Source organism: Corvus hawaiiensis, chromosome 26 (genome assembly GCF_020740725.1).
Source record: "Corvus hawaiiensis isolate bCorHaw1 chromosome 26, bCorHaw1.pri.cur, whole genome shotgun sequence".
In the NCBI taxonomy this organism is placed as follows: domain Eukaryota; kingdom Metazoa; phylum Chordata; class Aves; order Passeriformes; family Corvidae; genus Corvus; species Corvus hawaiiensis.
Window position 1 is genome coordinate 44769258 of NC_063238.1, and position 26931 is coordinate 44796188.

At 49.1% G+C, this 26931-nt stretch overlaps 1 protein-coding gene across 2 annotated transcripts in view; it reads left to right on the forward strand.

The window, feature by feature from the left end:
• Positions 1-26931, forward strand: part of ARHGAP39 (Rho GTPase activating protein 39) — a 108478-nt gene that overhangs the window by 23907 nt on the left and 57640 nt on the right. The window contains exon 1 of one of the 2 annotated variants that reach the window (XM_048286201.1): positions 21175-21368. The exons of the other annotated variant lie outside the window; for it this stretch is intronic. Coding sequence (XP_048142158.1) covers positions 21328-21368 — 41 coding nt within the window. The 5' untranslated portion in view covers positions 21175-21327. Of the gene's footprint in view, positions 1-21174; positions 21369-26931 lie in introns of those variants that run through there. 2 annotated transcript variants of the gene reach the window in all.

Below are 26931 nucleotides of genomic sequence, written 5' to 3' on the forward strand. Positions count from 1 at the left end.
ATGTTTTGTAATATGGCTTTTGAAACACAGTTTTGTGGCTCTTTCTGACTAAGAATCTATTTACAAATCCGTCCCTCCCGAGGGATGACTGGGAAAAGGGGTCATGGAGCATGGTGGAGTCACCATCCGTGGCCTTTTAATTGAACACATCCTAAATATTTCATTTTGACTCTTTCAAGTTGTTTGGGGGTTTTTTTCGGTGCAGGTGAAGCAAATCGTGTTTTACTGAACTAAAATTCCCACCTTTGCCTGGAATAACTCCGGGAAGTGGTCAGGGAATTTTAAAAAGCAGCGTGACAAGATATTATTGTTGTAGAGGGAACAGGCTCCCGGCGGGAAATCCATGAATGTCAACTTTAACATTTTCACTGTTCTTCCCACGCTTTCCTGGAATCCACCAGGCGAGTGGGTTTTCCTGCCCTGTCAACCTTTAGGGATGAATATTCCTTTTATTACTCCTCCTTTCTTTCCCTGTGATGTACAAGCCATGGGATGATGTCACAGGAACCAAAGTATGGCCGGAGAACAAATAAATGTTGTGAGGACAGGGACAGAGGCGGGTGTTTTCCTGGGAAGACACAAAGCACTGGAAAACTGCCAGCACCTCTCTTCTTGGGATTGGGGCTACTCTTTGGGGCTGGGAATTCAGGAGGAGCTCAACCTCTTGTGGGGTTGGGAATTCCAGGAGAGCTCAACATCTTGTGGGGTTGGGAATTCAAGAGGATCTCAATCTCTTGTGGGGTTGGGAATTCTGGAGGAGCTCAATGTCTTGTGGGGTTGGGAATTCCAGAGGAGCTCAACCTCTTGTGGGGTTGGGAATTCAAGAGGATCTCAATGTCTTGTGGGGTTGGGAATTCAAGAGGATCTCAATCTCTTGTGGGGTTGGGAATTCAGGAGGAGCTCAATGTCTTGTGGGGTTGGGAATTCTGGAGGAGCTCAATCTCTTTTGGGGTTGGGAATTCAGGAGGAGCTCAAACTCTTGTGGGGTTGGGAATTCAGGAGGAGCTCAATCTCTTGTGGGGTTGGGAATTCAGGAGGAGCTCAACCTCTTGTGGGGTTGGGAATTCTGGAGGAGCTCAATCTCTTGTGGGATTGGGAATTCCAGAAGAGTTCTGACTCCTCTTTTTTTCTGGGATGAGCCTCCCCAGCTCCTTCAGACACTCCTTGGAAATCCCTTCCCAGCCAAGGGAAAGAAGTCAGGAAGTGCCTCAGCCTTTCCCTCATCCTTTGTCCCCTTTCCCTGTCCATCCCACAAAGGATGGAGATTCCCCTCCGCCCCATTTTCCATGGATCCATGGGAACCTTTTCCATTGTCTTTTAGCTGCAAGAACCAGATTAATTCCAGTTGGGATTTACCCCTTTTCCCATTTTCTCCCTGACCAACCTTCCACCATCCTTGTCCTGAGTTCCTGCCCTTCTTCCAGAGGCCACAAACTCCGTTTTCCATGAATTCCAAGCTGTCCAGGAGGAATATTCCCTAAAATCCAACCTAAACCTTCCCTGGCACAGCTTGAGGCCATTTCCTCTCTTCCTGTCCCTTGTTTCCTGGGACCAGATCCTGACCCCCACCTGGATTCACCCTGGGATCCCTTTGATCCAGTTTTTCTCCAGGATGAGCCTCTCCAGCTCCCTCAGCCTCTCCTGGTTCTCCAGCCCCTTGCCAGTTCCATTCCCATCTCTGGACATGCTCCATCACTCCAGGCTGCTCTTCCAACATGACTGACCTATTCCCCTGTTGGGGTCCCTCCCCTGCCGTGTAGCCCTGGGAGAGGGGCCCTGAGGGCACAGACACGGGACTTCCCTGTCCCTGCTCAGCCTCGTTCCCATTGGTTGGTTTGTGTTCCCTGCGCGGGCAGAAGGACCCTTGGTCCCGTGACTGGAACAGTTCCTCAGCAGAGCTCCAGCCATGCGGCTGGAGAAATAAACATCTCTGAAACAGCTAGCAAGAATCTGTCTGTCCATATATATTTCCTTTCCACGGGACTCCTGGTTTGATATATGCATGTTGCAGGATCCCCACTGCAACATAATGGTGGAGAATTGTGAGCAGAACGATCCCCGATCCCTAAGCGACTGATTTGTGTGAGTAAACCCTGGAAACTTTGGATTCCTCTTCTTGGTTTTGCTTTGCTGTTCCATATCTAAACTATGGAGGAACCGTGGGAAGACTCTTGGCTCTCAGAGCCGCATATGGACATTTATCTTAAACTTAAAATGATTCTTGAACAACGATTTGTAAATTTTAGCTTGATTCAAGCTCAAAAAGAACTGAAACACTTCCTGGCATGGTTGTTTAAGAACTTTTTCTATGTTTCTTGGGATTTAATTATTACCAAGGGCTTTTGGAAAACCGTTCGGACACAGTTAATACTGGAGTCAAAATATATGCCGATGGAAGAATATTTTCGTGAATATTATTTAATTACCGAGACTGTTGAGCAATGTCAGCTGTGTCTTGACGAAGGGAAGCCTGGCGCAGGGACCGTGCGGCCCAGGCCACGTGCACCGAGCGCTCTGCGAGCAGCAGCGAGGCAGTTCCCGCGCACGGGCGGAGCCACGCGAGCCGCAGTGTCGGTGGCGGAGCGAGGAGCAGCGGGACCCGGCGGTGCCCGCACGGCCCCGCGCAGCGCGTGGTGGAGCGAGCCCCGTGAATGCCCGGCCGAGAGGGGCGGCGCACGGGCGGCGGCTGGCGGCGATGGCGGTGGAACGGAGCCGCGCCCAGCCGAGACGCGCGCTGGAGCAGGGCACGGGGGGGAGTCGTCGCTCGGGGGCCCGGCCGAGACGTGGGTGCAGCGCCCGGCATTGGCAGCGAAGCTGCGACCAGAGGAGGCGACGCACGGAGAACTGAGCGGCGTGGCCCAGCCCGGCCCGCGCAGCCCCGAACGCGACCCCGGGAAGAGCGCGCAGGCACCAGCAGCCCCGACAATTCCAACACGGGAGCGACCGAAAGAGAGAGCAAAGACGCAGCGAGACAGAAAACAGCAGCCACTCGGAAAAAGGAAAAGATCATAGTAACTAAGATCTTAGGGATAGTAAAATGGTATAATGTTAAGCAAAATTATGGTTTTATAACAAGGTGTGACAACCAGCAAGACATATTCGTGCATAGAACTGCTATTAAAAAGAATAACCCTGAAAAATGCATCCCAAGCTTGGGAGATGGAGAGGTGGTGGAATTTAAAATTGTACTAGGGAGAAAAGGGTTACAAGCATCGCAGGTCACTGGGCCTGATGGTGTTCCTGTAAAAGGCAGTATATATGCCAAAAATCGTAGTCATGTTAGACAGTATCTCCATTGTAAGCCCCCCCTACAGTTTCCCTTTCCTAATCCCACCTTTCCCTTTTACCCTATGTCCTATTACCCCAGTGTATTCCTAATCCGTTTTTTCATCCATGGTTTCCCTCACAAAACCATGCTTTTGCCAATTGTTTCCCCAAAAATCCCTTTCCAATGCCGAGTGGGGGATGAAAAGGGGGAGGGAAGAAGTTAAACCCTCTCCTGCCTCAGTTTCCCCACAAAGCATGCTCAGAGAGTTCTGTCTCCCTTCTGTCAGCCCTAAGATGTTCCACAGAATCTGATTGGACATTTAAAGACTCAGGAGGGTGGCTTGTTTTGTTTTGAAACTGTTCTTGTTATGTTTATCCAGTTGTTTTCATTCTCCTTTTATTAAAATAAAACGGGTGAGGTGTTGGGGTCCCTCCCCTGCCGTGTAGCCCTGGGAGAGGGGCCCTGAGGGGACAGACACGGGGTTTCCCTGTCCCTGCTCAGCCTCGTTCCCATTGGTTGGTTTGTGTTCCCTGCGCGGGCAGAAGGACCCTTGGTCCCGTGACTGTGACAGTTCCTCAGCAGAGCTCCAGCCATGCGGCTGGAGAAATAAACATCTCTCTGAAACAGCTATCAAGAATCTGTCTGTCCGTATATATTTCCTTTCCACGGGACTCCTGGTTTGATATATGCATGTTGCAGTATCCCCACTGCAACATTCCCCAGTAGCATCCAGGTTTTTTTTAGGCTGGATTCTCCCCCAGAATTCCAGTCCAGCATTTTGGATGGAAGTTCTGATGAGCAGGAAGCGTTAATCTGTGAGATCTCCGTGGACATGTTGTCCTAGACGTGCAGGAACAGGAAAGAGACAAAAAAATTCCTTTTCTAGAAGGACAAACATGAATCACTTTGTGTTTCTTTGTGAGTAATCCTGCAAATCCGTGGCACCCGGCAGGAATTTTGCCACATCCCACCCAATCCGTGCTTCCATGGAGTAGCATCTCCCAGCTGGGTGAACTGGAGTTGAAGATAAAATTTAGAACAAGTGATAAAAGTCCTCGTGGGCTTTCTAAAAATACGGTGCCCTCTTGTCATCAGCATCGCAGTTTCCCAAGGAGCCAACAGGAACATTTTTCCCTGAGGAAAACAGGATTTGTCATCTGCAAGCTGTCACGGCTCCCGTGACCTGCTGCCTCGGGAAGAACCCTTGGGAATTTGCTTCATGGTCACAAACGTGAGGATGAGTGGGTGGCTTTTAAGGGTTGGTGTTTGGAGCTGAGGCATCTTCAAGGTCTTTTCCAACCCAAACTATTCTGAGGATGTAGGGCAGGGAATGGTTTCAAACCTCCAGAGATGGGAAGTTGGGAAGGAATTCCACCCCGTGAGGCCCTGGAATAGAATTCTCAGAGAAGCTGTGGCTGCCCCATCCCTGGAAGTGTTCAAGGCCGGGTTGGATGGGGCTTGGAGCAACCTGGGATAGTGAAAGATGTCCCTGCCCATGGCAGGGGGGTGGAATTCCATGATCTTGAAGGTCCCTTCCAACCAAAACCATTCCATGATTTTATTGTGATTTCATGCTTTAAATGTCTCCCCTTGTATAAGTAAAACTCTCATTGTTTGTGGAAACCTTCTTTTCATCCCTGGAGACTCCTGGTGAGAATATCAGGAATTTTGTGGAATGACCCTGGGTAAAAGCTGGATCTCAGCACTGCAGAAGCATCACCCACATCCCCAGAGACAAATCCTTCTCTCAGCCCTTTTCCATCGGAATTCAACCTTGGAAAATCATTCTTTAAAGCCAAAATCTGCCCTAGGGAAGAGATTTTCCAGGCTTTCTTTGTCCTGAGGTCATTCCTTTAACTTGCAAAGTTGGAAGGAGGAAGGAAAAACTGGGAGACCTCTCAAATGGATCAGGTCTCATCCCTGGCTTTGCTAAACCCTTCTGTAGTGCAGACTGGGTTTAGTCCCTTGGTTTTAAGGACTAAACCCCACTTTTGGATATTTACTGGGTATTATTTCTGTGGCACTTGATGTAGCAGTGGGAAAGGATGGGATGGAACAGATTCCCTACCTTGATGATCCATGTATCCCAGATTCTGGGTGAAATTTACCAGCAGGGACACAGCTCGTGGGTCCCTCCCAGCTCAGGATATTCCATGGTTCCCTGCCATATCCATCAGCCCTGTTGCCAGTTCCTTAATCTGGGACTGGTCTGGGTGCAGCATTCAGCCCAGAAAATTCATGGAAATTCATGGAATCATCTCAGTTTGAAAAGCCCTCTAAGGCCATGGAGCTCAACCATTAACCCAGCACTGCTAAGCCCACACTAAACCACATCCCTGCATCTCAAATGCCATGGAGCATCTCCTCTTGGATCTCTTCTTGGATCAGGGGTTGATATTTGGGTGGCATCACCTTCCAACCTTCATTTATGACCTAAAAAGATGGAAAAGCTGGTGAAGGATCAAAGGATGTGGAGGTTTTGCTGGGAGAGCAGGTTCTGGGTCTTGTTGCATTCTTTTGGTGAGACTTTTGGGTAAATATTCCATTGGTTGGATTTCTGAGCCCCCTAAATGCTGGTATTTGTCCCAAATCCTTGTTTTGTCCCAAATACGAGCTTTGGACGTGGATTCAGTTCCAAGGCCACACAATATTCCTTTGAATCGCTTTGTTTTAACCAGTGTCACAATGATGGCACCTCAGGGTGTTCAGGCTCAGCTGGGAAGCTCCAAGAAGGAAAACACAAGGAATTTGGAGGCACCAGCCTGGTTCTGGTGGAGTTGGGTGAACTCAGAGAGCTTCGTGCTGCTTTAATTCCCCCTCCCTGGGCATCTCTGCGTTTAAACAAAGGTCTGAATTAGTTTCTCTCAAAATAAAGAGGTGGTGCCAAGCAACAGCCGTAACTTTATCCCTGATGTTCCCAAGATCCCGCTCTCCCTTTATCCAACCGGTACTTCCCAGCTGATGGACAAACGAGCCCATCCCAGCCTCTTTAAATCATCAGCGTGGTGGTGATTAACAGCAGTCAGCAACAGGAGGGAGGAGACAAAAGGCCCTCCTGAATATTTGACTCCTTGTCCTCTCAACATTTCAGTTGTTCCAGGCGAAAGGTTAAGTGGAGACAGGGAAAAAAAACAGGAATTTGGGCTGAGGGTCTGTGGAAGAGGTAAAATTTGCAGCTCTGCTCTCACTTGAGGACTCAAATTTTATCTCGAGTCTCAGTTGGAGAACTGAAAGTTTAAAGACGAAGAAACAGAAAATTGTGAACCTCTCCGAGATTGCCTCATCCCCTTGGAATGGCTCATCCCGGGATGTGGCAGATGGAACAAGGCGGGCATTGAGGGAGTGGGTGCTCGGCCAGATGTTTTCAGGGAGTTTCACAATAGTCCTTTCATTTCCTGGGCCCGAGTTCTGATTGGAATCCAGGGCGAGGAGGGAGGATTGTGGTGGTTGATGGAGCTGCCGGGTGGGAGGCTCGTCATGGGAGTGAAAATCCCAGGACAGGATAAAAAGGTGTCTCTGAACTGTTGGAAATGCTGTGGAAGAGAGAATTAATATCCTCAATCTGTTGGATTCCCTAAAAAAAGGGAGATCTAGTCCTGATTGCCTTTCTCTTTGGGGGACTTGGGGGGAAAATGTTCTGTGGGTTGGATTTCTGAGGCCCTTCAGAGGTGACATTTGTCCCTTGTGTTCGTTTTGTCTCAAATCTGGTCTTGGATTTTCCTAATTCCATGAATTCCCTAAATTTGCTCCAAGTTTTGTTGTTCTACGGCTGTTACAGGTGTCCCATGCGACCCAACAATTCAAGTGCAACACCACGATTCCTGAGGGTTGGATCTGGTTGATCTCTTCCAAACCAAACCATTCCATGATTCCTTCCAACATTCCTCCCAAATGCCTTCCTTGAAGGTCCCTCTGGAAGCTGTTCCAGGTGCTTTGAAGCTCAAGGTGTGAATCCTTCTCTGTGGAGAAAGTGGTGGAAGGCTCAGGAGTAATTCGGAGAAGTCATGGAATCTCCATCCTTGGAGATGTCCAGAATCCAACTGGAAACAATCCTGATCCATCTGCTCTGGCTGGGCTTTCCATGAGCAGGAAGGTTGGATTAGGTGATCTCCAGAGGTGCCTGCGAGCCTCAAGTGTTCTGTCATTCCATGACAAAGCTCTTTTAGGATGCAGGACTCAATTTTTGGGGCGTGGGAGCTTTTCCAACTCATCCTAACCCATCAGGAGCTCTCCAGCTGTGTTTTTTGGGAAGTTCCCAGTGCCTTGTGTGTGGATCCACTGAGAGGAATCCTCTGGAACTGATTTTTGTACAGAGGACTGAGGTTGAATTGTGGTTTTGAGCTGAAATGGAGATAAATCAGATTCCAGATAAATGTGTTTGTATTGGATGTTAGCACCATAAGCAACCCGGAGAAGGATTAGTTGCACTTTTCTTAGGGAATTCTTAGGGATTTGTCTGTATAGAGGATGGTAACGACTGTGGGAAGGCTGGATCTGCTCCAATTATGGAAAAGTTGGGTGATTAAGGAGTAGGATGTTTGTGTATTCAGAAGGGAGATGGTTCAGTGAATGCAGAGGGACTCAAAACTTCCCCGTCCAGGCATCGGGAACATCACGTGAATGAGCAGGAGATGAGTTTGGAACAGGGAGTTTGGACCCTGGCACAGGCATCCCAGAAAATTCTTGGCTGCCCCATCCCTGGAAGTGTTCAAAGCCAGGTTGGATAGGGCTTGGAGCAACCTGGGATAGCAGGAAGTGCCCCTGCCCATGGAGTGGGATGATTTAAAGGTCCTTTCCAACCCAAACCATTCCATAATCCTATGAAACAGCTCTGCTGCTGCCACAGCCGGAAAAGTACGGAGCTGTTCCGGCCCGGGAGGGTGTCTCTCATCTTCACCAATAAACAAATGAATTCTGTGATTTGGATGTTTCACATCTCTTCAGTGCTGCCTGAGTTGGTGCTCAAATTGCTGCCTTGCAATTCCTTGATTTTATTTCTTGTTTCCGTTTCTGTGGAGAACGATTGGAGAGGCCCACGCGGATCCTTGAGTTAATGGTTTCCAGAATAAATCATGCCAGAGGTGACCCTGAGGATCTGCGTGAGCCGGAGAGAGGCTTGGATTGGAAAAATGTTTTGTTTCCATGAGATGTTGGGAAGAAATTTTTCCCTGTGAGGGTGTGGAGGGGCTGGAATGGAATTCCCAGAGAAGCTGTGGCTGCCCCATCCCTGGAAGTGTCCCAGGCCAGGCTGGGCAGAGCATGGAGCAACCTGGAATAGTGGAAGGTGTGGAAAAATGGCAGGAGGTGGGACTGGATAATCCCATGGATCCAAACCATTCTGGGATTCTGGTTTTCCTCCAGCATTCCTTACAGGAATGTCCCTTATAGGAGAAGCCGCTCCTGATTATCTGCAGGAGCGGAAATGTGGGTGCACAATTCCCCTTCTAAAATTGGATTTAAATTGGAAATGGAGTTTTATTGCACTCTCCAAGAACTACTTTGTAACTTCCTATGGTGAGATGAAGAGCTCCTCTAGCTAAAATCCAATAATATCCAATAAAATGGAAAGCTGTCAAGGTTAAGGGAAATAATTGTAATTAAAGACCACCCTTAAAAATGAAGTTGGCTTTAAAATAAGAAAATTTATGCTGCTTTCAGATATTGAACAGCCAGAGCAGAGTTCAAGGCTCTGCTCATTGATTTCTTCCATATTTTTCATTGTAACTTCAGGAAGAGAATTTTGACCATTGCTTAATCATTTTACCCCTACCTAATTATTCCATATTTAAATTTAAAACTGCCAAAAAAAAAAAAAAATCCAAACCACCTAATTGACCAAAAAAAAAAAAAAAATCTAAATTTGAGTCTCGCAGTGCCTTGACAGTCTCACATCAACTTTTTTCCCCCTCATTTTGAGACCTTTTAATTTTCTTTTTGGAGAGATTTGAATCCATGCTCAGTACCAGATTGTCCTGAATTTCCACACATCCCAGAGGAAGGTGAGGAAGAGGAAGCATTTATTCCATGCAGAGGATGAAGGACACGGCCCTGCCAAGGGCTGATTTTCCCTCTAGAGCCGCAGCTCTGAAATTTCCAGTGCTTTAGGAATGTCTGGGGTAATTTGAAGTTCACAATAAACTCACATTTGATTATTTGAGTTTTCCTCTTAAATCTCAACCCCATTTCCTGTTCATTCCACGGAGCTCCCTCGCCAGTCACGGCGCCGGGGTAGAGCAGAAGAATTGTTTATGAATTCATAACTTAACAGGGAAATAAACAGCAATTTATCCATCAGAGCCTCACTCCGGAGAATTATGGATATGGATAATAAAGCGTGGGGGGGAAACTTGGGATGGTGATGTGAGGGGCCTAAAGAATAACGGATATGATTTAGAGCCAAATATGTGATTTTTTTGGTGGAATTTCAGGCTCACAAAATACACCTCAAGCAGGATTGGAAGTTTCAAAACCTCAGTGCAGAGCAGGAATCTGAAGGACTTTTGTATTTTTGTCACCTGCCTGATACAGGAGCCTCCTGAAATTATCTCGGAATTTCAATATATCCTTGGTTTTGAAGATAAAATTCTTATTTTAGACCTGAGGGTGCTTCTAAAGCACGTGACGGCGCCTCTGATGAGTTTGTTGATCCAAAAGTTGCGGCGTCGCGGAAGGAAAAGTGTGGAGGATTTTAGGGAATAACAAACCATCAAAGCAGTTGCCACAGGAGGGTGGGATGAATCATTAGGAGTTGGAATTGATTTATGACAGCAGAGAGATCGTGTCAAAAATGCCTGAAATTCAGATGGAGATCAGATGGTTTTTGAGAGCCGACCCCGGTGTTTTCGTGTATCATCAAAAGTGACTTTTTTGGACTTTTTTTCTGGGAGAAAAGAATCCAAAGTTGTTAGGAAACCGTGGCTGGGGTTGTGTCACATCACCCTTGGAATTAATGTGGAATTGTGGCAATGGTTTGGGTTGGAAGGGACCTTCAAGGTAATCCCATTCCAACCCCCTGCCATGGGCAGGGACACCTTCCACTATCCCAGGTTGCTCCAAGCCCCGTCCAACCTGGCCTTGGACACTTCCAGGGATGGGGCAGCCACAGCTTCTCTGGGAATTCCATTCCAGCCCCTCACCACCCTCCCAGCCAAGAATTCCTTCCCAATATCCCAAACTCCCTCTGGCAGTGCCCTGTCCCTTCATCCCTCATCCCCAGTCCCTCTCCAGCTCTCCTGGAGCCCCTTTAGGTGCTGGAAAGGGCTCTGAGGCCTCCCTGGAGCCTTCCCTTCTCCAGGCTGGACATTCCCAGCTCTTCCAGCCTGGCTCCAGTGAGTGACTCAGCCTTATCTTGTTCAGTATCTTAATTTGAGGTGATTTGCTTCTAAAAGGGCAAAAAAATTATCCCTGAAAAACCCATCTGAGTATTTTTCTGACGCGTGCTCAGCTCCAAGCAGGAATATGACTCTGATGCCGACGATAAAATAATCAGCTCAAAGGCAGGTGATGTTGTGAGTTCCTAATGAAATGCATCCCAGAGCTGCGGGTGGTAAAGCTGGAATATCATTGTCTGCCTCGGGAATTATCCGGATTATTATTCATAACATTCAAAGAGCTGCAGAGGAAGGAAGTCGGTGTTAACTGGATGCGGAATTCCGGGCACGGAGCTCAGCACTCACACCTCAGATGTCGTAGAGGAGTTGGTGGGGATGCTCTGAAGAACATGGAATTTGAATTAAAAGGGTCCGGAAAAGTGGGATAAACTAAATAAAATTATTAATTAGTTGTAGTTATTGTGTTGTGTGGGATTCTTCCCTCTAAATCTACCTGAAGGAAGAAATTATGGGAAGAAGGGATTTGTGTGAGGATCAACGCTGTTCTCCAGAGCCGAAGTTGAGACGCTTGGAGAGATTCCCACGGGTGGTCCAACCAGATGGAGTTACGGGGTGGCTTTTCCTGTTTTGAGAAGCTCTGGAATAGTGTGTAGGACAGCAGGAAAATCACATTTCCTGGGAATGGAGGTCTTTCCCTTTTTAATGGTCAACCTCCAAACCTATGCCAAATCAATGGAGTTAAAGATGCTCACACTCCATCTTCCTGGTTTTCTGTCTCCTCCAGGACTTTCAGCTCCTGCTAATTTCTCCTTCTAGTGGAAGATGTCCCTGCCCATGGATAGGGGTTGGAATGAGATGGTCCTTAAGGCCCCTTCCAACCCAAACCATTCCAGTATTCTAATTCATATTCTTTTAATTGGAAAGGCCTTATCAGTCAGAATTCCATACTAAAGGGCGATGGAAGGCTGGATTCCATGGCTGTACAGGTGTGGAAATGAAAAAACACCTGGAGTTCACCCAAGCTCGTGGTAAAGCCTTGGATGGACGCCCAGAGCGAGACCTGGATTTGGCTGCAAAACTCATCCCGTTTCCAAATAATCGGATGTTGGCCTCATCATCACAGTTGTTCCAATACAAAATCCATAACTCCATGATAAAAACATCCAGTGAGACAACAGTTTCTAGACAGAGCTCCATGAAGCTGCTGAAACTGCTTTTTCCCAGATCCTCATTTGCTGAAACGAGTGCATTAATGAAGACTTTTTCCCCCGCAGACTTCCCGGTGTCAGTTCTCCTATGGATCCCTGGCAGGGATGTCTTGTATAAATAGACTTTGACTGGTTGTTACTGGAGCTTCCAGTTCCCACGCTGATGCTTATCAAAGCAGATTAGTTCCCAGCCAAAGCCGGGTTTTTCTTTCTTTCGAGGGATTTATCACATCCAAACAAGGCCGCGGCCTAGCGGAAGTGGCCGCGTTTGTGTCCTCAGACCTCCTGAGCCTCCTCAAAACGGGATGGGGCTGTTTTATCCCTCCCTGCCTCTTTGGGAAGCAGGACCTGCATCCTGTCTGGCACGCTGAAGCTTATCAAAGCAGATTAGTTCGCACGCAAAGCCGGGTTTTTCTTTCTTTTGAGGGATTTATCGCATCCAAACAAGGCCGCGGCCTAGCGAAAGTGGCTGCGTTTGTGTCCTCGGACCTCCTGAGCTTCCTCAGAATGGGATGGGGCTGTTTTATCCCTCCCTGCCTCTTTGGGAAGCAGGACCTGCATCCTGTCTGGCACACTGAAGCTTATCAAAGCAAATTAGTTCGCAGGCAAAGCTGGGTTTTTCTTTCTTTTGAGGGATTTATTGCATCCAAACAAGGCCGCGGCCTAGCGGAAGTGGCTGCGTTTGTGTCCTCGGACCTCCTGGGCCTCCTCAGAATGGGATGGGGCTGTTTTATCCCTCCTTGCCTCTTTGGGAAGCAGGACCTGCATCCTGTCTGGCACACTGATGCTTATCAAAGCAGATTAGTTCCCAGCCAAAGCCGGGTTTTTCTTTCTTTCAAGGGATTTATCACATGCAAACAAGGCCGCGGCCTAGCAGAAGTGGCCGTGTTTGTGTCCCTGGACCTCCTGAGCCTCCTCAAAATGGGATGGGGCTGCATCATGTCTGGCAACTTTGGATAATCACCGCCTGCACAGGGGGTGTGGCTTCACCCCAATGCTTCCATTCATTCTCTCGGCCTTTGGATTGCGTTGAGCAGGCGGAGGCTTGATGGCATCAGGTCGTTTATTTTTCCTTGAGTGCTTGGCTCTGTCCCGGCACAATGGGATCCAACCGGCTCCTCCATGGATCGCCTCTTTGAGAGGCACCCGCTGGGCTCTGTGGGAAGCTAAACTCGGAGTCGAGTTCATTTAAGGATTAAATGTTTGCAAAATTCCTGTAATTGCCCAGCCAGACCAAAACTGGGGAATTAAACGAGGATAGCACAGCCCTCCTGTGGATATTTGAAGCCCTGATAGCATCAGGACCCAGGGGATGCCACAACTTGTGGTTGGAAGGGCCATTAAGGAGATTTTCCTGCTTTTCCAGTTGTCAGCCTCTCTCTTTGAAGCCAAGAGCCCCCAGTTTGGCCAAGAAGAGTCCTGTCTTTGGGAAATCTCTTGCTTCCTCATCTGGCCGAGGGTCTGAGTTGCTTCCTGGATTTTTTAATTGGGAGGGGAATTGTCTCAGCTCTAAATTTGATGTTTGTAGTTATTCTATAGGAGATGCTGTTAAATAATACTGGGAAGCAAAACAGTGTGGGAAGTGGGCCAGGAGCGTGGCTGGCACTGTTTTTTCCCTCTTTACATTATCCAAGGAAGCTTGGGCTTAGGATGTAGAAATCCGGGGGAAAAAAGCCAAGGATGTATCCACAACACTGTGTGGAGAAAGTGCCTGTATATCTAATTATAATTACAGGGAAAGTCACTGATGTCATGGAATGGTTTGGGTTGGAAAGGGACCTTCAAGACCATCTCATCCCACTCCCCTGCCATGGGCAGGGACACCTTCCACTATCCCACATTGCTCCAAGCCTCTGTCCAACCTGGCCTTGGACACTTCCAAGGATGGGGCAGCCACAGCTTCTCTGGATTCCTCTAAAAGCTGATTTCTTCCAACTTTTTATCCTTCTGCTTCTTCCCACTTACCCCTCATTATTGTGCTTAATTCCTGATGCTAAACTGCAAATAAAATTATGGCAACAGATAAACTCTGCCATGAGGAACACAACCCCTGTGGAATCAGGGAATGATGCATTTTTTGCATAATAAAAACTCGAGATCCACTCGCTGACGCCGTTGTGGGTGTTCATAAAAGCTCGCTTTCCTCAGGGGTGATGTCGTCTGCGGATGCAGTTTTCCCCCAGAACTTCCGCAGGGAATGATGCTCTGCAGCCACCAGGGCCTGAAGTAGGTCATGGAAATGAATAAAATCCTCTCCCCTTGGGTGGCCAAGCACTTTCTGACCTCTCCCGATTCCAGTTCTGCTCTGTAAATATTATGGAATATTATTTTTTAGTGGTTGAGTTCCAACAGGACATGAACTGGTTCCAGAACAAAATCCCTTTCAGGGGTGTGGATTTAGGCATCCACCACCCTCCCAGGGAAGAATTCCTTCCCAATATCCCACCTATCCCTGTCCTCTTGCAGTAGGAAGCCATTCCCTTTGTCCTACCACTTTTCCAAAGTCGCTCTCCAGCTCTCTTAGATCCCATTTAGTTACCGGAAGGATTTATTGGGAAAACTCACAGGCTCAGTTGCTAGAAAATATTTCCAGGCTTTTGAGGAAAAAACCTCATCTCCAAAAAATACATTGGATCTATGAACAGAATTTTTATTGCCTTCATTAAAAGGATTACAGAAATGTTTTGGAAGCAATTCTAACCCCTTCCTTGATCCACCAAGTCTCAGTTGGACTGGGAAAACTCGTTCCACCAGTTGAGATTTGCCAATCTCCACGTTCTCTGCCTCTCTCACGTCAAAAAATTCATCTGCTTTTTCCTGGTTTTGTTGTTTTTCCTATTAATCCATGGTTTCTGGTGGGCTCCTCTGGGAAGAAACTGCACATTCCTCACTGGGAGTGGCTGTCCCTGCGGAGTTTGGCATCCCTCTGCCCCAAATCCATGCTCGGTGCCTGGGATTTGATAGCAGGGCTTGCACAGCAAATTATCTTCCCTGGCAATCAAGTATGAAACGCTCGGAGCGATCTAAATTAATGGATGGGATGGGATGGGATGAAATTAATGGGATGGGATGGGATGAAGGTCAGGAGGATTCAGGTGCAGACTCAGCTCTTGCTTAACTGTTTTAGGCCACGCTTAAGTGGGTTGACACCGTGACCCTGAACTTTTGAGGCATTGGGTGTTGATGGAAATTAAACTCTAGACTTTGATTTGTCGCCGTTCCTGGTCTTGCGTTGCTTCTGCAATCCCAAGCTTTGAGATTCCCAGAGTTTGATCCAGTCCTGGGTAGGTGAAGGTCCAGCTGGTCTCTGCTGTCCTCCAGTAAAATGTTTGGATCCCACACCATGAGCAGGAGAGGGGAAATTTCTGCCCCGTCTGTCCCGCTCAGGTGAGGCTCCACCTGGAATTCTGCATCCAGCTCTGGAGTCCAACAGCAGAAGGACGTGGAGCTGCTGGAGCAGATCCAGAGGAAGCCATGGAGCTGCTCCAAGGGCTGGAGCCCCTCTGCTCTGGAGCCAAGCTGGGAGAGCTGGGAATGTCCAGCCTGGAGAAGGGAAGGCTCCAGGGAGACCTCAGAGCTCCTTCCAGGGCCTAAAGGGGCTCCAGGAGAGCTGGAGAGGGACTTGGGACAAGGGATGGAGGGACAGGACACAGGGAATGGCTTCCCACTGCCAGAGGGCAGGGATGGATGGGATATTGGGAAGGAATTCTTCCCTGGGAGAGTGGGAATTCCACTAGAATGGAATTCCCAGAGCAGCTTTGGCTCCCCCATCCCTGGAAGTGTCCAAGGCCGCAACAAAAACCCTGAGCCAGAACCCCCGAAACCCCACAAAGATCCTGTTCTTTTTGTGGGATTTTTGCAGGATTTTTGTGGAGTTTAATCGAGACATTTTCCAAGCAACTTTCTCCCATCTTCAATCCAGCTGACAAATCCCAAGTTCCCTGACATCCCTGTAATTAGCTGCAGACAGCTGACTTGGAGTCTGACAAAAACCTGCTAAATTTGCTGCGTTCTGTGCCGTTATTTCGAGTTATTCATCTTGAAGGACTGTCCTTCACCCCGGAAGCTCAAGACACCAAAAAGATTCCACACTCTGGGAGAAGCAGGATCAGCACTTGGCAATTTCCTGGCTCTTTTATTCCGGCTCTCCATCCACAGGATCCAAATCTCTCCCCGTTTGTTGCTCTCGAGCACTGCAGGATGAGTTTCCTGGAGGAATTTGGCTTCTCAGGAGGGATTTGAGTGCAAGAAGCCAAGTTCTCCCAGGAAAAGAGCAGATTCCTGTTTATCCCAGTGCTGCCCTGGCCACCCCCTCCCTTCCCACTGGGAATTACGAGGTGCTGCATCATTTTCGTGACCTATATGCAAGCTGTGGCTCAGCGTTAGAGTTTTATGGGATTAATGACTGTCCCTCATCTCATTTTTATGGATAACTGGGATGAGGTGATTTCATTACCTCCTCCACTTCCATGTGGATGAAGAGAGGGACGTGGTAGGATCGTGGAATCATGGAATGATTTGGGTTGGAAGAGACCTTCAAGATCATGGAATTCCAACCCCCTGCCATGGGAAGGGACACCTTCCACTATCCCAAGGTGCTCCAACCTGGCCTTGGACACTTCCAGGGATGGGGCAGCCACAGCTTCTCTGGGAATTCCATTCCAGCCCCTCACCACCCTCCCAGGGCAGAATTCCTTCCCAATATCCCACCTAACCCTTTCCTCTGGCAGTGGGAAGCCATTCCCTGTGTCCTGTCCCTCCATCCCTTATCCCAAGTCCCTCTCCAGCTCTCTTGGATCCCCTTTAGGCCCTGGAAAGAGCTCTGAGGTTTCCCTGGACCTTTCCCTTCTCCAGGATGAGAAGGAATCCCATTCCATTCCACCTTATCCTATCCTAGTCTTTTTCCTCCTGCTTATTCTCAGTGTTACAGGAAGGACCAAAAAGGAACAGATTCCAGGTATTTTCCTTCCCCTTTCCTTTTAGACCTCTCCTTTTTTTTTTGTTGTTTCCCATCTGTTTTTTTATGTTTCCAGATAAATATCCATCCTGATTTTCCTGCTGCTCGCCCTTTCCTCAGGATTCCTCTCCTCATCCCCAAACCTCAGTTTGGGAACTGTCAAAACCCAGCGTAAAGTTCCTGGTTTTGGCAAATCGATGGAGGCAATTTGAATTACAGGGAAAAATGCGGATAAGTGGCTTCCAAACCCTCTGGTGGTCTCTTAATGACTTTGTGGAATTCCCGCCTCTCCAGTGCTTCCTGTTTGGATTCTCTTAAATCATTAAAAAGAAATAAAAAGTAAAAAAAAAATAAAGATAAGAGTGCAGGCTCTCCACGCTCCTGCCAAGTAGGTCAGGCTTTTCCCAGTTGGATGGTTTGGGAAGCGGAGACATTATTCGGAGTGACTTCTTCCAAGCTTTTTTTGGTGAGTTGAAGGCAACTGGAAGCACAAAAGTGGTTGCAAGTGTTGCTCCAAGACTGGAATTTGAGGGATAATTAAAATCATTTGGCTTAATCAGGGCCGGATTAAAATAAATATTGGTGAAATCTGGAAAAATAGGTGACACATTCCTGGGTTTTCCATGAGGGGAAGGCTGTAGGATCAGGGACATGGCCAGAAAGAAGGAAAGAGTGGGGAACTGGGGCAGCAAAAAATGGGATGAAGATTCCTCTGGTCATTTTAAGTGGTAGAAAACGCCACCGGAAGCTTTTCCTGGAGGGAAAGCTGGAATGTTTGAGCTGCCACTGTTGGATTGGGTTGGGTTTTTTTTGACGGATCCCAGTGGGAAATACAGCAAGGAAGGAATGTCTGGACATGGGGTCAACAGGATATGGATTATCAGTGTGGTGTCACCACCTCTGTCAAAAGAGGTTGGGAATGTCCAGCCTGGAGAAAGGAAGGCTCCAGGGAGGCCTCAGAGCCCCTTCCAGCTCCTCAAGGGGCTCCAGGAGAGCTGGAGAGGGACTTGGGACAAGGGATGGAGGGACAGGACACAGGGAATGGCTTCCCACTGCCAGAGGGCAGGGATGGATGGGATATTGGGAAGGAATTCTTGGCTGTGAGGGTGGTGAGGGGCTGGAATGGAATTCCCAGAGAAGCTGTGGCTGCTCCATCCCTGGAAGTGTCGGGGCTTGGAGCAACGTGAGATAGGAGAAGATGTCCCTGCCCTTGGGAACAAGAGGATCTTGAACTGGATGGGCTTTAAGGTCCCTTCCCACCCAAACCATTCCATGGTTCTATGACCAAACTTTAGGCTCAGGAGACCCGATTAATAAACTGCTCTTTCCAGAAGTACCTTCTGGAATTGTGCATGGATAATTATGGAATGGTTTGGGTGGGAAGGGACCTTAAAGCCCATCCATTTCCCAACCCTGCCATGGGCAGGGACACCTTCCACTATCCCAGGTTGCTCCAAGCCCCGTCCAACCTGGCCTTGGACACTTCCAGGGATGGGGCAGCCACAGCTTCTCTGGGAATTCCATTCCAGCCCCTCACCACCCTCCCAGGGCAGAATTCCTTCCCAATATCCCACCTAACCCTTTCCTCTGGCAGTGGGAAGCCATTCCCTGTGTCCTGTCCCTCCATCCCTTATCCCAAGTCCCTCTCCAGCTCTCTTGGATCCCCTTTAGGCCCTGGAAAGAGCTCTGAGGTTTCCCTGGACCTTTCCCTTCTCCAGGATGAGAAGGAATCCCATTCCATTCCACCTTATCCTATCCTAGTCTTTTTCCTCCTGCTTATTCTCAGTGTTACAGGAAGGACCAAAAAGGAACAGATTCCAGGTATTTTCCTTCCCCTTTCCTTTTAGACCTCTCCTTTTTTTTTTGTTGTTTCCCATCTGTTTTTTTATGTTTCCAGATAAATATCCATCCTGATTTTCCTGCTGCTCGCCCTTTCCTCAGGATTCCTCTCCTCATCCCCAAACCTCAGTTTGGGAACTGTCAAAACCCAGCGTAAAGTTCCTGGTTTTGGCAAATCGATGGAGGCAATTTGAATTACAGGGAAAAATGCGGATAAGTGGCTTCCAAACCCTCTGGTGGTCTCTTAATGACTTTGTGGAATTCCCGCCTCTCCAGTGCTTCCTGTTTGGATTCTCTTAAATCATTAAAAAGAAATAAAAAGTAAAAAAAAAATAAAGATAAGAGTGCAGGCTCTCCACGCTCCTGCCAAGTAGGTCAGGCTTTTCCCAGTTGGATGGTTTGGGAAGCGGAGACATTATTCGGAGTGACTTCTTCCAAGCTTTTTTTGGTGAGTTGAAGGCAACTGGAAGCACAAAAGTGGTTGCAAGTGTTGCTCCAAGACTGGAATTTGAGGGATAATTAAAATCATTTGGCTTAATCAGGGCCGGATTAAAATAAATATTGGTGAAATCTGGAAAAATAGGTGACACATTCCTGGGTTTTCCATGAGGGGAAGGCTGTAGGATCAGGGACATGGCCAGAAAGAAGGAAAGAGTGGGGAACTGGGGCAGCAAAAAATGGGATGAAGATTCCTCTGGTCATTTTAAGTGGTAGAAAACGCCACCGGAAGCTTTTCCTGGAGGGAAAGCTGGAATGTTTGAGCTGCCACTGTTGGATTGGGTTGGGTTTTTTTTGACGGATCCCAGTGGGAAATACAGCAAGGAAGGAATGTCTGGACATGGGGTCAACAGGATATGGATTATCAGTGTGGTGTCACCACCTCTGTCAAAAGAGGTTGGGAATGTCCAGCCTGGAGAAAGGAAGGCTCCAGGGAGGCCTCAGAGCCCCTTCCAGCTCCTCAAGGGGCTCCAGGAGAGCTGGAGAGGGACTTGGGACAAGGGATGGAGGGACAGGACACAGGGAATGGCTTCCCACTGCCAGAGGGCAGGGATGGATGGGATATTGGGAAAGAGTTCTTGGCTGTGAGGGTGGTGAGGGGCTGGAATGGAATTCCCAGAGAAGCTGTGGCTGCTCCATCCCTGGAAGTGTCGGGGCTTGGAGCAACGTGAGATAGGAGAAGATGTCCCTGCCCTTGGGAACAAGAGGATCTTGAACTGGATGGGCTTTAAGGTCCCTTCCCACCCAAACCATTCCATGGTTCTATGACCAAACTTTAGGCTCAGGAGACCCGATTAATAAACTGCTCTTTCCAGAAGTACCTTCTGGAATTGTGCATGGATAATTATGGAATGGTTTGGGTGGGAAGGGACCTTAAAGCCCATCCATTTCCCAACCCTGCCATGGGCAGGGACACCTTCCACTATCCCAGGTTGCTCCAAGCCCCGTCCAACCTGGCCTTGGACACTTCCAAGGATGGGGCAGCCACAGCTTCTCCGGGAATTCTATTCCAGCCCCTCACCACCCTCATCGTAAACCACCTTTTCCTTCTATCTCCTCAGAATCTTCCCTTTTTTTAGTCTAAATCCATAAATCTTGAGCCGGTATCGACTCCCTGGAATTCCTCTGCCTTGAAGGAATAAAAGAGCCTCTTTCAGGAAATAATTCATTTATGCCATGGCTCCTTCCAGCTGAGAGAATCCTTAAACTCCCAATCCCTCCCCTGCCGTAATTTTATTTTCACATTCAACCACTCCGGATAAATCGTCGCTCCGAAAATTTTTTAGGTGGAAAGAGACATCGGAAAGAAGAATATGGAGCATTAAAAATGGATTACATGGTGTCACTTCTGGATTCCTTGCCTGAGCTATTAAATATGTAGGATCCAAATCCCAGATCTGATCTTGATTTCTCCGCAGCTCCCTTGCTTTCCAGGTCTTCTCCAAACTGCTTTTTCCTGGGAAAAATGGGATTTTACCTTGTGTGGAGTTCACCTTGTGGCTTGACAGGGGAACCTCTGCTCGTGTCAGGTCTTTTTTTCCCAACTTTTGTCCTTTTTGGAGCTTTTTCTCCACCACCTTCCCGAGCCATCTGCTGCAGCTGCGAGTTCAGAACTAAAGCGCAGCGAGGTCAGACTTCCCTTTTTTTTTCCCTTTTTGTTTTTTCCCCTTTTGTTTTTTCCCTGAAAAAAAGGCGAATCTGAGGCCAGTCTTGTCTTAAACATCGGGATTGGGACTCTGTGTATGGGAATTACTCATGAGGTCCCCTCCTGGTTATAATGACCCCGTTCAGGTTCTCGGAGCAGCCTTGAAGTGGGAAGATCGGAAACTTTCCGGGGGGGAAAAAAAAGGAATAAAAAGAGAAAACCCCAAGTAACACCACCACCAAAAAAGCAACCCCTTGTTTCCCATCTCCCAACTAATTAAGCTCTTCGGAAAGAGCCGGCTGGCTCCGGCAAAAAACTCCTCTGTGGTTCCTTTCTGTTGCAAAATCCCGGGGGAGGCTGGATCGGGGAGGGCAGCGCCATCACCCACACGGCTCCGGAGGGGAGGGCTCTCTGCCAGGCCCTCTGGAGACTCCGTCTCCTCGGGAAAGGCGTGCGGAGGCTCGCTCTCGGATTTGGGAATCACCCCCAAATTAGACCCTTCGGGTGGATGCAACGTCAACAGAGAGGAAGGAGAAGGTGGCCCTGGAGTGTCCCGAGGAGCCCCGCAGGGATGGTGTGAGATGGCAGATGAAGGAATGATGGGATCTCTCCGTGGAAGGAGGTGGGCGTCGGGCTCGGTGGCACCGGGAAGGGGTTTGGAGTGGTTGTGTTTGGTGGATGGGGTTTTCTCCCTCTTCCCTGGGCTCGGTGACGCTTCGGGAGGAGAAGACTTGGATGATAAAAGGTGGAATCGTGGAACTGTTGAGTGGTTTGGGCTGGAAGGGGGTTTAAAGCTCATGAAATTCTACCCCCCTGCCACTTCCAATCTTCCACAATCCCAGGTTGCTCCAAACCCTGTCCAACCCGGCCTTGGACGCTTCCAGGGATGGGGCAGCCACAGCTTTTCTGGGAATTCCATTCCAGGGCCTCCCCACTCTCCCAGGGAAGAATTTCCTCTCTAATATCCCACTCCAACCTGTCTTCCCTGGCTTCATGCTGCCCCACAAGCTCCTCGGTGCCACCCTGCAGGTGTGTGAGGCTGTAATTCCCAGGCTTCCCTCTTTGAAGCTGGAAACAGCCTCGGGGAGAGCGGGAATGTCGGAAGGAGGGGACATCCAGAGTCCCTTTTCCTGGGCAGATGCAGCCCTGTCAGCAGTTTTGACAGCGGGGGCTGGCGGGCTCCCGGATGGAGCTTCGCTGCCATCCTGAAATTCCTGCAGAGCACAGTTTTCCTGCTGGTTTTGGTGTTGATTATCCGTTTTCCATGGGTTTTTTTCCTGGTGTTTTGATTAGGATCACGGTTCGGGGGAATTCGTGCTTAAAGTGAGGCGGAAGAATGTCAAATATTCCTTCATGTTTAATGCTTCCCGTTAAACGCTCGCGCCCGTGTGGTCAACTCCCAAATACACCCGGGATTGACGGCACGGGCAGATTTCGGGAATGGTTAAGGATTATTGGGAACAAGCACTCCCTGGAAGGGGGACAGCCTTGCCCTTTATCCAAGCCCTTTTCCATGCAATCGCAGCGAATGAGGATGGAAAAGGGCTCGGAGAAACATTGAAGGCTCTGTTCCCATCCCGGCGGATGCGGTCAAGGGCCACAGTCCGTATGGAATTATCCCGGAGGCGACGGGATCCTCTGGAAAAGGCTACAAAACTCCAGCACCCAGGGCTGCCCCAGGTCCTTTTATTGCTAAATCTGCTCTATCCTAATTTATTCTAATGAGGGGAGCTCTCATCCCGTCCCTGAGCTCTTCCATGGGGGGCCAAGCATGTGTCACCGTCTGGAATCCTTTTCTTGGGATAGGGAATGTTTTCCTGGTGAGCTGGGACCAGGGGAATGAGCTGGAGGGGTTTTTTTGTGCTCTTAATTTGAGAGTCGACGGCTTTTTTGTGCTCTAATCAAGAGGGTTTTGATGCCGTAATTAAAAACATGGAGTTAATGGGTGTTCTGCGGGATGTAAATTCGCCGGGAAAATCCGGAGTCGAGAACTTCGGAGACCAAAGCACTTTTTGTCTATTGTAATTAGGGGTGTGGTGCTTCAGGAATATTAATTAGCCCCACGGGGGAGGTTGAGGAGCCAGAAAAATGCTGCCTCCGCCCCTAATTCCCGGTGGGACTTCAGGAGCTGCCGGATGAGCCAAGCCTGGGAGACAGCGAGGAGCAGGGAGAGTTGGGAAGGGAAGGGTATCCCCCATCCTCCTCCTTTAAAAACAAATAAACAAAGGGAAAAAACCAAACAAATCCAATTTCGGGAGCTGGGTCCAACTTTCTGTGGGAGCTGGGTTTGCCAAAGGAATTTAAATCCATAGGTCCCCCAGGAATTGTGGTTGTTGCTTTCACTGGAATGGCAAATTTGGGATGATTCATAGCAGGGAGAGCTGGAGAGGGACTTTGGACAATGGATGGAAGGACAGGACACAGGGAATGGCTTCCCACTGGGAAAGAGGAGATTTGGGTGGGATAACTGGGAAGGAATTCTTGGCTGGGGAGGGTGGTGAGGGGCTGGAATGGAATTCCCAGGGAAGCTGTGGCTGCCCTGGAAATGTCCAAGTCCAGGTTGGACAGGGCTGGGAGTGACCTGGGATAGTGGGAGGTGTCCCTGCCCATGGCAGGGAGTGGGAATGGGATGATCTTGGAGATCCCTTCCCACCCAAACCATTCCATGATTTTGTGAAATGCCGAAACGAGGGCGGCTCCATCCGTCTGCGGCAGGTGGGCAAATTGGGAATCACTGGGGTGGGAACAGATCTTTGGGATCATCGGGAAAAGATCTTTAAGATCATCAAGTCCAACCCTAAAATCCTTTTATCTTCTCGACCGTGGCCTTACATGGGATTGGAAGACTCCAGCTCTATCCATGGCACGTCTCCAAGGCACCTCATTATCCTTGGGGTATCTAAATGACAATCCCGGGGAATCCTGCAAGGGTTTTATTGGGTGCGGGGGATGGATTTGTGGGAATGCAGAAAATGCCGGAGAGCTCGGCCTCCTTCTGATGGAATTTCACCTGGTGTCCCTTGGAAAATGGGGGCAGAGGGTCAAGTTTCGGTGAATTTTTTTTAAAAAATCGGATAATTTACAGCAAATAAATCAAAGATTGGGCTGGGTTGGGACCTCAAGAGATCCAAGGTTTTATGGGAATGGGGTAATTGTGGGAAAAGCCCTTCAGACCATCATTTTTTTGGCGAGCCTTGGAAATGAAAGAAACCGGAAAATCTGAATAAAAGCTGATTTTTAGGCCAATAAAAGGGCAAACGGAAAGATCCAGGTGATTGTCCCAGCAGCCTGGGGTTTTTTGGGAAAAAAAAAGTGTTGGATGATAGGAAAATATTAATAAATGAGAGGAAAACAGGGTGGGAGAGGTGAGAATGTCCAGCCTGGCGAAGAGAAGGTTCCAGAGAGAGTTCAGAGCCCCTTCCAGGGCCTAAAGGGGCTCCAGGAGAGCTGGAGAGGGACTGGGAAGAAGGGATGGAGGGACAGGACACAGGGAATGGCTTCCCACTGCCGGAGGGCAGGGATGGATGGGATATTGGGAAGGAATTCTTGGCTGTGAGGGACTGGGAATAGAATTCCCATCTTTTCCCAAGTTTTCCATTAGCAGCTTCTAAAAGGGAAGAAATCCTTTCCTAAGAAAAGCGGCGGATATTTCTCTTTTTGCCTTAGAGCCAATCCAGGGAATTCCCAAATGCTACACTCTCCAAAAGGTCGGAATAAGAGATGAGTTTGTCACTCGTGGCACCTGCGATCCCCTTTTTGGGATTTTTTTCCTAGGAAATATTCCTTTCCCTGGCAGCTGCTCCCTGTTTTCCTCAGGGATCAGGTTATCCCAGTTTTTCCTCCTGTACCGTCTACGGGGCCAGTGGGGAGCCAAGGGAGGGGACCAGGGGACAGGAGATGTCCCTGGAGTCACCACCATGTCCTCCCTCTGCTTCCTGCTTCCCGTCCTAGATCCAAATTTTGCTCCGACATCTCCCTGATGGCAGTCGGAGCCTCAGCTCCTCTTGGAATGAGTTTATTTATGGAATTGCAGAGGTTGGAAAAGACCTCCAGGGTCATCGAGTCCAACCTGTGACCCAACCCCACCATGGCACCAATTTCCACCTCCAGTCTTTCCGTAAACACCTCCAGGGATGGTGATTCCCATTCCAAGGTCTAATCCAGCTTTCTGTGAGGAAATTCCAGCTAATCTCCAACCTAATCCAGGTTTAGGCCGGGCAGAGGAGGTTGGATGCATCCCAAGGGATGTGGCAAAGCCGGGGGATTATTGGAGGTGTTTGGGAATGGCTTGGCTTTGCATTCCAATGGGAAAAGTGCCCTGGGAACCTCCAGGGCTGTGGGTGGAAAACATGGAATCCCATGGAATCAAGAGTTGGTGAGGTTGGAAGGGACCACCGGAGGTCATCTCGTCCACCCCTCAGGGTCCTCTGGAGCAGGGCTGTGTCCAGACACAATTAAATTTTCCAGGAATACATGGGAATGGGAAGAGCTGTTGGACAGCCTCAAGACACGTTGGGATCCCTTAATAGCTCTATTCTGAGGTCATTAGTGTGGCACTAAGGAACAGAATCCCATTAATGAGAAGGAAAAAGAGCCAGGAGTTGGTTCCTGGAAGTTGCACCGAGGATTCCGTGTGTTCTCCCTGTAGCTGCTTCCTCCCCACCTCTGGTTCCAGCTTTGGGATCACGGGAATAAATGATCCCGTTGACCCAACCTTCCTTTACATCTGGGCTCCAAGTCCTGCTCAGCCTGGCCTTGGACACTTCCAGGGATCCAGGGGCAGCCACGGATCCTCTGGGAATTCCATCCCAGCCCCTCATCACCCTCACAGCCAAGAATTCCTTCCCAATATCCCACCTAAATTTCCACTTTTCCACTGCGAGGCCATTCCTTGTGTCCTGTCCCTCCATCCCTCATCCCCTCCTCTCCTGGAGGCCCTTTAGGCACTGGAAGAGGTTCTGAGGTCTCCATGGATCCTTCCCATCTCCAGGCTGAACATTCCCAGCTCTCCCAGCTTGGCAGCTCCAGCCCTTGGAGCATCTCCGTGGTCTCCTCTGGATCTGCTCCAGCAGCTCCACGTCCTTCTGCTGTCAGCCCCCAGAGCTGGATGTGGAATTCCAGGTGGGAATGAGCATGGCAGAGGGGCAGAATTCCCCCCTTTCCTGCTGGAAAACATTTTCCATCCCCGTTGCCGGCACAGGAGAAACGGGATTGGATAAAATGGAATCCAGAGCACCCCCCCCCTCCCCTTTCCTGTGCTTTCCAAGTATTTCCCTGCCTGACTCAACAAATAAATATCCAGGATTTATGATAATTAATTCCGAACACACCCTGGAATTGCACAGGTGCCTGGAGTGTCTCTCCCTGAGCACTTGGGATTAATTTGGGAAGATTTATTCCGTGCCTGGGCTTGACGTGGAAGCGTTGGGCTTTCCACGCTCAGGTCTTCGGCACATTCCCAGTTTTTTCCTGGAATGCTGAACCGCAGAAAGCAGAGGGAATGAGAGGAAAAAGGGAAGGGATTTGCATGTGGTTGCCTAATGAAGCTGTAGAAAATTAGGGATTAAACAGCACTGGGAGAGCTGGAAGTTTACCAGGGATGAGAGTTCCCATGATCCAAGGGATTCGGAAATTGTTCCCTGGGAGGTTCCCCCTCGAGTGCCTCAAGGGCCTCCAGGAGAGCTGGAGAGGGACTTGGGATAAGGGATGGAGGGACAGGACCCAGGGAATGGCTTCCCACTGGGAAAGGGGAGATTTGGGTGGGATATTGGGAAGGAATTCTTGGCTGGGAGGGTGGCAAGGGGCTGGAATGGAATTCCCAGAGAAGCTGTGGCTGCTCCATCCCTGAGGTGTCCAAGTCCAGTTTGGATGGGGCTTGGAGCACCCTGGGATAGTGGGAGGTGTCCCTGCCCATGGAAAAGGGTGTTGTTGGATCATCTTCCAAGGTCTCTCCCAACCCAAACCATTCCATGACTCCATGAACTTCACCTCCTGGCTGCAGATTTGGGGTTTCAGACTGGAACAAATAGTCCAAAGAAATGACGGTTCTGGCTGAAAAAAATTCAGGAAAGCATCCATGGAATGTGGGGAAAGCAGGGAAGGGATGTGCGCTTCCTAGGAATCCTTTGCCAGAGCCTGGAAAAATCCTGCAGGGAAAGGTGCCACAGGGATATAGGGAATTGTTC